The 14,721-nt window shown below is 39.3% G+C and overlaps 1 protein-coding gene across 1 annotated transcript in view; it reads right to left on the reverse strand.

Moving 5' to 3' along the window:
- The window catches only part of nme7 (NME/NM23 family member 7), a 105,738-nt gene that overhangs the window by 68,539 nt on the left and 22,478 nt on the right, over positions 1 to 14,721 (reverse strand). The window contains exons 6-7 of the mRNA XM_061978420.2: positions 14,139 to 14,346; positions 11,279 to 11,384 (exon numbers count right to left, since the gene is read on the reverse strand). Of these exons, the coding sequence (XP_061834404.1) occupies positions 11,279 to 11,384; positions 14,139 to 14,346 (314 nt within the window). The remainder of the gene's footprint in view (positions 1 to 11,278; positions 11,385 to 14,138; positions 14,347 to 14,721) is intronic.

Genomic DNA, 14,721 nt, shown 5'->3' on the forward strand with positions numbered 1-14,721 from the left:
TTATGAGGCACATTTTTTATTTATTTTTTTTATTTCAACTTAAAAACATATGAGCCTATACCTAGAACATAGGCTATGTGTTTACCTTTATTTTCCTGCCTGTCGTTGACAATGGAGATTGTCTGATATTTTGTCATGGCTGCAGATCAATCAATAAAGGTTCATCTTTGTCGCGAAATTGTTCACTGTTTCACTGTGCACCCCGCCCTCGTCCCTATTTGAGCATTATAACGTTAACAAGTTGATATTCATTGAAATAAATTCAGAATTTTTTTTTTTACCTAACGAAAATATAGGCCTAGTCTTTCTAAAACATTTTTTTAACTTCTTAAAAGCATCGTTCTGCTTGCTGCAACTGCGCACACAAAGTGTGAGGAACGCACTCCTGATCTGAGGGCATTGGCAACAATAGTCAACACTTTCTTAATGGAAATGACAATAATACTATAATAATGATAAATAATATTATCACGCATTAATATATCTTAGCCACTAATGCGTGGCAAGCATTGAATGTCTCTGCTGCATTGGATCAGTCTCCTTTCTTTAACAGGCAAAAGCTTTCTAACCTCACTAATGCCTTGCATCGTCTATATTAGATATATAACAACTGGCGGGTGCGGGCGGGTGTGGTTTTGATAAAATGTCGGTTCGGGTGACGGCGGATGGATGACGACTTTTGTGATGCGGTTGCGGATGAAATAATTGCCTATCCGCGCATCTCTAATGCGCACTAATTGACTGAAAGAGCACGCACTTGGCGCGATGATGTCATGTTATCGATGGAAAAATGCATTTTTAGACAATATGATTTGCCTGAGCGGCTAGGAGACTCCGAGAGTGACAAGCGGTTGCCTTGTTGCCTTTCCATTAAGAACAATAAACTAGTTTTTAGTATAAGTTTGCTGGTTTCAAGAAATGCATATCATTATGTCAAGATAGCATTTACTTCATTTAAGAATATTTTTCAACATATTGAGCAAAAAGGTCTCTTTTTTTTTTTTCTACCAAGAAAAGTGCACTTGTTATTAGTGAGAATATACTTATTTTAAGCTATTTTTGGATTCATTGAGGTTAGATAATTTTACTTGTTTTGGAAAGTCTTGACAAGCCACATTTTCTTGTTCTATTGGCAGATAATTTTGCTTAGTTCAAATAAAATACCCCTCATTTTTGTATTTTTTTTTCTTGTTTTTGAACACTGACTTTTTGCAGTGAACACATTATTGAGTGAGTCGGCAACATGTATGACTGTATTTTCTAGGGATTTGATGTGTTGTGTGTACAATGTGACCGACTCGCTATCATTTGCGTACAAACGAACGGAACCGGTGCCTCCAGTATTTCTTTGAGTCGAGTTGTCGACACACTGAGTGATCACTCTTCTACTCCAGTTAGCAAACACAGTCAGGGGTTAAGATGAATACAAAACCAAACAAACATCACCCGGCCTCTGCTGGATTAGTGATAATACAGGTTGAGACCATCAGCAGAGTCAGGAAAGTAAGCGGACCAATCAGCATTCTTGGAGCGGCTACAGGGGGTGTGGCTTGGATGAGAAAGCTTGTGAACAATAGAGGCAGTTCTATCAGGACTGGTCTGAACTTTGTATTCCGTTTCCTGCTTACCATTTTCTTTTGGGGGACCCATCATACCAAGAAGGTTTAAGATCATTAGGGCCCGCATGGCCCATTGTATAAGGACTCCCAAAGGGAGTCCTTATGCAATGGGACATAAGGACCTATTGTATTTGTAAGGTTTTATTAGGGCCCGCATGGCCCATTGTATAAGGACTTTGGGAGTCCTTATGCAATGGGACATAAGGACCTATTGTATTTGTAAGGTTTTATTATTCTTTATTCTTCCGCCGCCACATTAAACTGTAATTTGACCCACTTAACATGCTTCAAAACTCACCATATTTGACCCACACATCAGGCCCTGCGAAAATTACCTTTTTTAAAAAAAAACGAACCCCAAAACTCAAAATTGTGCTCTAGCGCCCCCTAGGAAAAAAAAAAAACTACACTGCCTATATCTCCCACTAGGAAGATCGGAGAGACATGAAACAAAAACCTGTATGTAGGTCTGACTTAGACCTAGTTTTCATAATTGTATATCATCGGGCAGAAATCAACAGGAAGTTGGCAATTCCCCCTTCAAGACAAAAAAGTACTAAAAACAGTCACTTTTGCCTCTTTGAGCTGTAATTTGACCCCCTTAACACGTTTCAAAACTCACCGAACTGAACACACACATCAGGACTGGCAAAAATTGCGATCTGATAAAAAACCTAACCCCAAATTTAAAAATTGCACTCTACAGCAATTTTTGAATAAAACGGAGAAAAAAGTGCTCCTCGGAAGAAAAAAATGACAAAACTGCCTGTAACTCCCACTGGGAAGGTCGGAGAGACATGAAACAAAAACCTCTCCGTAGGTCTCACTTAGACCTACATTTCATAAATTGACAACCCCCAGCAAAAATCAACAGGAAGTTTGCTATTCCCCCTTCAAAACAACATTTTTGTAAAAACCGGTCACCTTTCTTCAAACATTATCTCCTCTGAGCGCGTTTGTCGTTTCGGCTTCAAACTAACACAGGAGAGAGATTGAACCCTTCTGATTAAAAGTTGGCGAAAGAGTTTTGATACCGGCTCCGGTTTTGATTTTATGACCCTTCAAAGAACCGCTGCGCTGATGCTGCTGCGCTGCTGTTTTTTCAAGATGGCTGCTTAAAAGCAGGAAGCACCAACGTGCCCACACAATGCAGACAAGGTAGGTACACTAGACAAAAGTATTGGGACAATTCGGACTAAAAGTAGACAAAAGTATTGGGACACTTATGACGAAAACTGAACAAAAGTATTGGGACACTTAGGACTAGCACCTGCCAAATATGCGGGCCCGACCAATGCTGCTTGCAGCTTCAATTTTAATTGAATCCTAACTTTATTTTGTATGAGGTCAAGCGTTCCTCAGGCGATCTCTCATCTGCTCTCTGTATCACAATTGACTTTGTGGATTATTTTTGCTCGTGTCTTTATTAGGGGCGTCCCAATACAAATGATTCATTTTTGATCCGATGCGATATCAGCAGGAACCGTGCATACTTGTGTTATTTTGTAGCGTGGAATGTTAGAAAAGGTTTGATCAAGTAAGATTAGCTAAACAGAAAACAATGGTAGGTATGAAAAACACTAACCTATTGATTATCAATCTTCAAATCTGGAGACAAACACCACTTCACAAATTACCGGCCCCGTCTCCCTTCTGCCACAGTTGTCAAAAATATTGGAAAAATTATTTGATAATAGACTTCGTGGCTTCATTGAAAAGCACACATTATTATATGATTGTCAATATGGGTTCCGACAAAATAGGTCAACTTCATTAGCTTTCAGTGATTTAATAGAGAACATTACTAATGGTATCGAGAAAAACAAATTTGTTATAGGAATTTTTATTGACCTGCAAAAGGCTTTCGATACCATTGACCACCAGATTTTGGTAAATAAACTGGAAAACTATGGCATAAGGGGAGTGGCAGGGAAATGGCTGAAGAGCTACTTGAATGAGAGACAGCAGATTGTTCAGATCGACCAACATCAATCTACATTCATGAACATAACCTGTGGAGTCCCCCAGGGGTCGATACTAGGACCCACACTATTTATAATGTATATCAGGGGTCCTCAAGTACAAATCTTGAAGGTCCACAAATGTTTTTTTTAAACAGGCTGGGTCCGTTTATTATCGGTCAAGCTTATATAATAGCAGGAGGTAGGTAGTTTAACATTTTCTTAAAATTAACAAAAATAAAATAAATATCCAATAAAATACATGAAATATTTTCTTTGAAACAAAAATAAATAAGGGAATCATTTTTGGTGATTTAACCCCCAATTCCAACCCTTGATGCTGAGTGCCAAGCAGGGAAGAATGCTGGTATGAGCTTTTAAACATAACCCGTTAACTGCTGCCAATCAAATGGTGAATAAGATACTCTTTAGGGTTCATATGTTTGTAAATCTGACTGTGTTGAAGTCAGTGCCTCACCAGCCATCAACCTCACCGCACGTTACTGCTCTGTTGCTATTTGTTGTTGTGTCATAGATTTAACAAAAATCTTGCTTGATGTTTCATATGGCTTTTTCAGCCTCGTGATTTCTTTTTTTCTTAGCTCTGAATCATGAGGAAATGTCTCTTCAAATTCGCGGTGCTCTTTCAGATAGTGACGTTTCAGATTTTCACTTTTCACCAGAGCAACAGTAGTGTTGCATAGTAGACACATTGGTCTGGTACTTGCAGTAGGTAGGATGAAAACATATTGCTCTGTCCATTCTTCCTTGAAACGTCGGTTTTCCCTTTCCACCTTTCTTTTACCAGCCTGAGCCAACTTGGAGCATGCCATTGTGATTTGATTCACATTCAGTGACTGACAAGTGAACAGTTAGCGAAGTAGCGATACGAGACAACTGTGTGCCTGCAGCGAAAGGTTCCATGCACTGTGCACATGACCCAGGTGGTAACAGCCTATCAGCGCGTCGTTGTGAAAGAGATGACAACCCATACCCCGGAATTAGCCAATCAGAGTGGCGTTCTCTCGCTCTCACTCCGTCTCTCTCTCTTTCTCTCTCTGAGAGAGAGAGAGAGGGAGAGAGAGAGAGAGAGAGAGGGAGAGAGAGAGAGAGAGACGGAGTGAGTGAGACACGAGAAGTGTAAACGAAACGTGGAGATATTTGACTAAAAACAACAAAGAACGTTGACTTGCGCTAGCGATAACTCACAGATAAATACAATTATTATATTTTTTTATAATAATTACAATTATAATAATAAAAAAAACATTTTTTTTTTTTTTTTTTAACTATAATTCGTGCTGGGTCCGGACGGACACATCGCTGGGTCCGGACATGGACCGCGGTCCGCCTGTTGAGGATCACTGATGTATATCAATGAAATATGTAAAGTATCAACACTGCTGAAGTTCATCCTCTTTGCTGACGACACAACCATTACATGTGCAGGTGACGACCTGAAGCAACTTTTGGCCTCTGTAACTGAGGAGATGATCAAGTTAAAAACTTGGTTTAATACAAACAAATTGTCTCTCAATTTAAAGAAGACCAAAATCATGCTCTTTAGCAATCGCAAAAGTGAAATACCCATTAGGATTGTTATTGAGGATACACCAATAGAATATGTTCAACAAAATTCATTCTTAGGAGTGGTAATACATGAAAATATCTCATGGAAGCCTCATATAAGTTACCTGAGGACAAAAGTTGCTAAATGTGTTGGAATGATGAGGAGACCATGTCATTTATTGAACACCAATGCTCTGCTGTTATTATATCATTCATTTATTATGTCGTATTTAAACTATTGTGTTGAAGTCTGGGGAAATTGTTATAAATCCCATCTACAGCCTTTAGTCACTCTGCAGAAAAAGGCCATTAGGATTGTGTCCAATGTTCACTACTTACATCATTCAAATCCACTATTCATGGAGTTAAAGCAACTTAAACTGCACGATGTGATCAATTTTAAAACTGCTCAAATTATGTTTAGGGCATCCCAAAACTCTCTACCATCCAATATACAAAACCTATTCCAGGATAGAGATGCTCACCATAGTTACAGTCTAAGAGGAAACAACAAATTACAGGTAAAAGCCAGTAAATTAGAATATTTTGAAAAACTTGATTTATTTCAGTAATTGCATTCAAAAGGTGTAACTTGTACATTATATTTATTCATTGCACACAGACTGATGCATTCAAATGTTTATTTCATTTAATTTTGATGATTTGAAGTGGCAACAAATGAAAATCCAAAATTCCGTGTGTCACAAAATTAGAATATTACTTAAGGCTAATACAAAAAAGGGATTTTTAGAAATGTTGGCCAACTGAAAAGTATGAAAATGACAAATATGAGCATGTACAATACTCAATACTTGGTTGGAGCTCCTTTTGCCTCAATTACTGCGTTAATGCGGCGTGGCATGGAGTCGATGAGTTTCTGGCACTGCTCAGGTGTTATGAGAGCCCAGGTTGCTCTGATAGTGGCCTTCAACTCTTCTGCGTTTTTGGCTCTGGCATTCTGCATCTTCCTTTTCACAATACCCCACAGATTTTCTATGGGGCTAAGGTAAGGGGAGTTGGCGGGCCAATTTAGAACAGAAATACCATGGTCCGTAAACCAGGCACGGGTAGATTTTGCGCTGTGTGCAGGCGCCAAGTCCTGTTGGAACTTGAAATCTCCATCTCCATAGAGCAGGTCAGCAGCAGGAAGCATGAAGTGCTCTAAAACTTGCTGGTAGACGGCTGCGTTGACCCTGGATCTCAGGAAACAGAGTGGACCGACACCATCAGATGACATGGCACCCCAAACCATCACTGATGGTGGAAACTTTACACTAGACTTCAGGCAACGTGGATCCTGTGCCTCTCCTGTCTTCCTCCAGACTCTGGGACCTCGATTTCCAAAGGAAATGCAAAATTTGCATGGTTGGGTGATGGTTTGGGGTGCCATGTCATCTGCTGGTGTCGGTCCACTCTGTTTCCTGAGATCCAGGGTCAACGCAGCCGTCTACCAGCAAGTTTTAGAGCACTTCATGCTTCCTGCTGCTGACCTGCTCTATGGAGATGGAGATTTCAAGTTCCAACAGGACTTGGCGCCTGCACACAGCGCAAAATCTACCCGTGCCTGGTTTACGGACCATGGTATTTCTGTTCTAAATTGGCCCGCCGACTCCCCTGACCTTAGCCCCATAGAAAATCTGTGGGGTATTGTGAAAAGGAAGATGCAGAATGCCAGACCCAAAAACGCAGAAGAGTTGAAGGCCACTATCAGAGCAACCTGGGCTCTCATAACACCTTAGCAGTGCCAGAAACTCATGGACTCCATGCCACGCCGCATTAACGCAGTAATTGAGGCAAAAGGAGCTCCAACCAAGTATTGAGTATTGTACATGCTCATATTTTTCATTTTCATACTTTTCAGTTGGCCAACATTTCTAAAAATCCCTTTTTTGTATTAGCCTTAAGTAATATTCTAATTTTGTGACACACGGAATTTTGGATTTTCATTTGTTGCCACTTCAAATCCTCAAAATTAAATGAAATAAACATTTGAATGCATCAGTCTGTGTGCAATGAATAAATATAATGTACAAGTTACACCTTTTGAATGCAATTACTGAAATAAATCAAGTTTTTCAAAATATTCTAATTTACTGGCTTTTACCTGTATATTTTCCTAAATTTAGAACAACTTTAAAATCAATGTGCATTTCAGTGCATGGAGTCAGTTTGTGGAACAACTTAGGGGACGAGTTAAAAACCTGTTCTAGCATGATTCAATTTAAAAGACTGTTTAAAAAAGAAGTACTGAAGAAGTACGAGGAGGAAAGAGTGATGCCCTCAGCATGGAGCGATGAGAGAGAAGTGTATGGTCAGAGTGTTTGGGCCTGTGTGTGTGTGTGTGTGTGTGTGTGTGTGTGTGTGTGTTTTGTCTCATCTTGTCTTGTCTTATAGTAACAGTGGTACTATTGTATTGTTAGTGTACAGGAGCTCTTCTTGTTTTTGTTTGTATAGCATTGCTCTTGTATTATATTGTTTATGTTAAATGTGGAGTGAGTGAGAGGGGTTGGGATACTATAAGCATTTGCTTCATCCAACCCCTTTTCAAGCCTTGCATAAATGTCACTGCCAAAATGTAAAAAAAAAAAAAAAAATGTGTGTTGTTGTACTGTGCAGGTTTGAAATAAATAATTCATTCATTCATTCATCAACCGTCTAGAGTGGGCTTATGCTGTCTTTGAATTGAAGTGGAGCAGTACGTTGTGAGAATGTTGAATGATGCGGACACTTTTGTTACTGGATACATACCAGTACGCTTCAGGCTTAGAGACTTTGTATTAGGGTTGTACGGTATACCGGTACTAGTATAGTATAGCGGTACTAATGAATCAAAAACGGTACTACTCTCAGGAAGAGACATGGCAAGCCAGCTAGCAGCGAACATCCATCCAGTCTTGCAGTGTTTAGCTACTTCTAAATCACTAATCCTCGCCTGCATGGCGACAAATAAAGTACGTTTCTTACAAGTACCATTATCACTGGAGGAAGAGTAATAGCTAAATATGTTTTACTACACACCGTAGGAGGATACAATAGCTCACCGCCGTTACAATGTAAACAAACGCCATAGGTGGATCTCCACCTGACATCCACTGTAATGATACCAAGTACAATAGGGTATCGAGTCGATACTACTATGATTACATCGGTATTTTTCATCGTCACAAAATCTTTTTTCCTTTTTAAAAAATGTATATTATATTTATAAACTTAGGAAATACGTCCTTGGTCACATGAGGACTTTGAATATGACCAATGTACGATCCTGTAACTACTTGGTATCGGATCGATACCGAAATGTGTGGTATCATCCAAAACTGTGGCAAGGATTCAAAGAAGATAAGAATAAGTGATTATTACATTTGAACAGAAGTGTAGATAGAACATGTTAAAACAGAAAATAAGCAGATATTAACAGTAAGTAAATGAACAAGTACATTAATAATCAATTTTTACAGTTTGTCCCTCATAAAGTGTACAAAATAATAGGTGTATAAATGACATGTATTATCTTTAAACACCTTTAACTTATTAACTATATGTGTTAAACATGCTTGTATTATGTTTAAACACCTGATACTTACTAATTATATGTGTTAAACATGCTTGTATTATGTTTAAACACCTTTAACTTATTAACTATATGTGTTAAACATGCTTGTATTATGTTTAAACACCTTTAACTTATTAACTATATGTTAAACATGCTTGTATTATCTTTAAACACCTTTAACTTATTAACTATATGTGTTAAACATGCTTGTATTATCTTTAAACACCTTTAACTTATTAACTATATGTGTTAAACATGCTTGTATTATCCTTATAAACACCTTTTAACTTGTTAACAATATTAACTATGTGTTAAACATGTTTGTATTATCTTTAAACACCTTTAACTTATTAACTAAATGTGTTAAACATGCTTTTATTATCTTCAAACACCTTTAACTTATTAACTATATGTGTAAAACATAATTGTATTATCTTTAAACACCTTTAACTTATTAACTATAAGATTTAAACATGCTTGTATTATGTTTAAACACCTGATACTTACTAACTATATGTGTTAAACATGCTTGTATTATGTTTAAACACCTTTAACTTATTAACTATATGTGTTAAACAATATGTTACTGCATACGTCAGCAGACTAATTAGGAGTCTTTGTTTGTTTACTTACTACTAAAAGACAAGTTGTCTAGTATGTTCACTATTTTATTGAAGGACTAAATTACAATAATAAACATATGTTTCATGTACACTAACATTTTTTGTTCAAATAAAGCCAATGATAAAAAAAGATTTGTGGTCCCCCTTATTTAGAAAAGTATCGAAATAAATTTTGGTACCAGTACTAAAATATTGGTATCGAGACAACCCTACTATGTAGGTGTAAGTAATATGCAATTATAATGATGTGATACTTGTTTATATTGACAAATGTGCTGTTTTAGACTTCAGTATTGTTCAGTTACTACTGCGTATGTCGAGCTTGTGTGCTTGGCTGTTGTGTAGCTGCGAGCTCCTATAGCAGGGGTGCTCATTACGTCGATCGCGATCTACCGGTCGATCTCGGAGGGTGTGTCAGTCGATCACCAGCCAGGCATTAAAAAAATAGTCCTAAAAATGAGCGATCATAAATCTTCACTATGACGTCACTTTCGTCACTTGATTGACATTCACGGCACCCGAGGGTCTTCTGAGATGACGCTGGCTGCTGCCAGCTCATTAAAATTACCGACTGGAAGGCGAGAAACACTTTATTTCAACAGACTCTGGCGCCGTACCTGTCGTCAAAACTCCAAAGACCGACTGCACAGTTGCACAATAAAAGCTCTGCTTCATCCTGCTTGCGCTACCAAAATAAGAGTCTCAGAAAGCTGGCGTGCACAAGCTAGCAAGCTACGGAGTTTGCCGACAATGTATTTCTTGTAAAGTGTATACAAAGGAGTACGGAAGCTGGACAAATAAGATGCCAAAAACCAACCACTTTCATGTGGTATTGGACAGAAAGGAGGACTTTTTTTCTCCTCCATTCGAAAATGCGGACGTTATCATCACCACTGTCTGATTCCAATCAATGCAAGTCATCAGAATCAGGTAATACACCAACTTATATTCTTGTCTTCATGAAAGAAAGGAATCTATATGTGTTAAACATGCTTGTATTATCTTTAACCACCTTTAACTTGTTAACAATATTAACTATATGTGTTAAACATGCTTGTATTATCTTTAACCACCTTTAAGTTAACAATATTAACTATATGTGTTAAACATGCTTGTATTATCTTTAACCACCTTTAAGTTGTTAACAATATTAACTATTTGTGTTAAACATGCTTGTATTATTTTTAACCACCTTTAACTTGTTAACAATATTAACTATTATGTGTTAAACATGCTTGCATTATCTTTAAACACCTTTAACTTGTTAACAATATTAACTATATGTATTAAACATACTTTTATTATCATTAAACACCTTTAATGTATTAACAATATTAACTATATGTATTAAACATACTTGTATTATCATTAAACACCTTTAATGTATTAACAATATTAACTATATGTGTTAAACATGCTTGCATTATCATTAAACACCTTTAACTTGTTAACAAAAACATATATTTCATAAATAAGTAAATATAAATGATATATATGAATGAGGTAGATCCCCACGACTTGATCAATTGAAAAGTAGCTCGCCTGCAGAAAAAGTGTGAGCACCCCTGTCCTATAGTATTCAATGTTTACCTTTTGTAAATGATTTGACTATGATAGAAGTAATGAACGACCTTATGTGTGCTTATTGGAGGACATTTAACTGCCTGTCCAGATTTGCATAAGTAAAGACGCTTCAGGACATGCAAACCCATATAATCCTATACATGTCTTTATTGGTGATATCGGACTGATATCAATTTTGTATCAGGACACTCCTAGTTTCTACGTCGAAGGTTTGTGAAGTGTAGCTATGGCGGAGTCGCCCGTCCCCTGCAAGCTGCAATCCTCAGGGAAACCTTGCTATTCTTCTACTTTTTACACGCTCTTCATCTGCACGAGAGACAAACAGGACGTCCGCGTTCCCGCTTGTTGAGTCGAGACTTGTGCGCTTACCTTCAGACACGGCGTGAGGTTTGATGACGCAGCACGTGCAGTCCGAGTAGAGGGCCGTATTAGGCGGACCGTGGCAAATCGCTGTCGGGAAGAAGAACTCCAGCTCCTGTGTGATGCAAACACAACACTTTGAAGATGCTGGAATGTGTTCCATGCTCGGGAGGGCATTCAGTCTAACCAGGATGGAAAGAGGAGAGATCGACCGATACGTTTATTTCAGGATTGATACGGATTTTTAGTAGTCAAGGAGGCCGGTAGCCAGAGGTGGGTAGAGTAGCCAGAAATTGTACTCAAGTAAGAGTACTGTTACTTTAGAGATTTATTACTCAAGTAAAAGTAAGGAGTAGTCACCCAAATATTTACTTGAGTAAAAGTAAAAAGTATGTTGTGAAAAAACTACTCAAGTACTGAGTAACTGATGAGTAACATACACACTCATATCATATATATATATATATATATATATATATATATATATATACATACATACATACCGTACATACATACATATACATTGATATATACAGTATATAATTTATATTTATTTATTTTGCTGTTTTTGTTTACATGTTAAAGGTGTTTTAATGAATATACATGCATGTTTAACACATATAGATTCCTTTCTTTCATGAAGACAAGAATATAAGTTGGTGTATTACCTGATTCTGATGACTTGCGTTGATTGTAATCAGACAGTTGTGATGATAACGTCCACGTTTTCAAATGGAGGAGAAGAAAAGTTCCTCCTTTCTGTCTAATACCACATGAAAGTGGTGGGTTTTTGGCATCTTATTTGTCCAGCTTCCATATTCGTTTTTATACACTTTACAATTAATATATTGGCGTCAAACTCCGTAGCTTGCTAGCTTGTTTGCGCTGGCTTTCGGAGACTCTTGTTTTGAAAGCGCAGGCGCGATGGAGCGGCACTTTTATTGTGAAGACAGGAACGTCCTCGTGCGGTTGAAATGAAAAAGTATCTTTTTTCCTTCACACTTTTGATTGATTGATTGGAACTTTTATTATTAGATTGCACAGTACAGTACACATTCCGTACAATTGTCCACTAAATGGTAACACCCGAATAAGTTTTTCAACTTGTTTAAGTCAGGTCATGTGACCACCTGGCTCTGTTTGATTGGTCCAACGTCACCAGTGACTGCATCTGATTGGTGGAACGAAGTGAAACGTCACCAGTAAGGCAGGCACTTTGACGGTCTGTCTGACAGACCAAAACAAACAAAGCGTGCATTAACAGATCGATAAAAATTAGTAGCGAGTAGCGAGCTGAATGTAGATAAAAGTAGCGGAGTAAAAGTAGCGTTCCTTCTCTATAAATATACTTAAGTAAAAGTAAAAGTATGTTGCATTAAAACTACTCTTAGAAGTACAATTTATCCCAAAAGTTACTCAAGTAGATGTAACGGAGTAAATGTAGCGCGTTACTACCCACCTCTGCCGGTAGCAGTGAAGTTATTTAGACTTAGACTTAAACAAACTTTAAAGATCGACAGTGGAAATTGTTCAGGAAAGGGTAATGCACACAAGGGCACAAAAACAGGGTGAAAAGAAAAGGTATAAAGTAGACTACAAATGTACCATAGTAGCAATATAAATATAACATATACAGACAGTACGGGCCAAAAGTTTGGACACACCTTCTCATTCAATGCGTTTTCTTTATTTTCATGATTGTCACTGAAGGCATCAAAACTATGACACCTGTGAAGTGAAAACCATTTCAGGTGACTACCTCTTCAAGCTCATGGAGAGAATGCCAAGAGTGTGCAAAGCAGTAATCGGAGCAAAGGGTGGCTATTTTGAAGAAACTAGAATATAAAACATCCATCCATCCATCCATCTTCTTCCGCTTATCCGAGGTCGGGTCGCGGGGGCAGCAGCTTAAGCAGGGAAGCCCAGACTTCCCTCTCCCCAGCCACTTCGTCCAGCTCCTCCCGGGGGATCCCGAGGCGTTCCCAGGCCAGCCGGGAGAGATAGTCTTCCCAGCGTGTCCTGGGTCTTCCCCGTGGCCTCCTACCGGTCGGACGTGCCCGAAACACCTCCCTAGGGAGGCGTTCGGGTGGCATCCTGACCAGATGCCCGAACCACCTCATCTGGCTCCTCTCGATGTGGAGGAGCAGCGGCTTTACTTTGAGCTCCCCCCGAATGACAGAGCTTCTCACCCTCTCTCTAAGGGAGAGCCCCGCCACTTGGCGGAGGAAACTCATTTCGGCCACTTGTACCCGTGATCTTGTCCTTTCGGTCATGACCCAAAGCTCATGACCATAGGTGAGGATGGGAACGTAGATCGACCGGAAAATCGAGAGCTTTGCCTTCCGGCTCAGCTCCTTCTTCACCACAACGGATCGATACAGCGTCCGCATTACTGAAGACGCCGCACCGATCCGCCTGTCGATCTCACGATCCACTCTTCCCCCACTCGTGAACAAGACTCCGAGGTACTTGAACTCCTCCACTTGGGGCAAGATCTCCTCCCCAACCCGGAGATGGCACTCCACCCTTTTACGGGAGAGAACCATGGACTCGGACTTGGAGGTGCTGATTCCCATCCCAAAAAAAAGGTGAAATAACTGAAAACAATATAAAACATGTTTTCAGTTATTTCACCTTTTTTTGTTAAGTACGTAACTCCACATGTGTTCATTCATAGTTTTGATGTGACAATCTACAATGTAAATAGTCATGAAAATAAAGTCCAAACTTTTGGCCTGTACTAGACATCAAAACGCCAAACATTGGCCCGGCTGATAATCGGTCGATCTCTGAAGAGTACATCAGGACTATAAAGTGCTTTAGTTGAACAAGCACAGAAAAAGGATATTAGGATCATAAAGTTCTTTACCCTGGCGGCGGCAGCCAGCGAGTCCGAACCGTGCGCCACGTCTCTGCCGTCGTCGGTTCCGAACAGCCCGCGGACGCTGTGCGCCGCCTCCTTCCGGGCCGCCGCCACGTCGGAGGGTCCCAGGAGTTTCCTCCAGATGGACACGGCGTCGTCGCCCATCAGCTCCAAGGCAACCACGGGGGCGGAAGACACCTGATGCACCAGGGAACTGAGAAGCCAAGCAACACCTGATTTTAACAAAAACACACCCCTCTCTGCGCTTGAAAGGTAGTGCACCAACATACTGTAGATTTTATGCCTACATCAAAGTGCCACCTATGTCTATCAAGCTCCATGTTCTGATGTTTAAATGTTAGTTGTCTGGTTGTGTCTTTGTTCTGTTGTTTTTGGGTATGTTAAGAAAGCAATGATGCACTGTGCCCAAGACAAATTTCCCCGCGGGGACAATAAAGTTGAACCTTGACCTTGATATTTAACACCAAGCTGTGACGCCATTGGGACATGAACACATGAAGTCTGCCTAGCAACAAGTGAGCAAGAAAGACAATGCTTATTACTTTGGAGAAACTGGTTCTGTTGCTTT

Source organism: Nerophis lumbriciformis, linkage group LG18 (genome assembly GCF_033978685.3).
Source record: "Nerophis lumbriciformis linkage group LG18, RoL_Nlum_v2.1, whole genome shotgun sequence".
In the NCBI taxonomy this organism is placed as follows: domain Eukaryota; kingdom Metazoa; phylum Chordata; class Actinopteri; order Syngnathiformes; family Syngnathidae; genus Nerophis; species Nerophis lumbriciformis.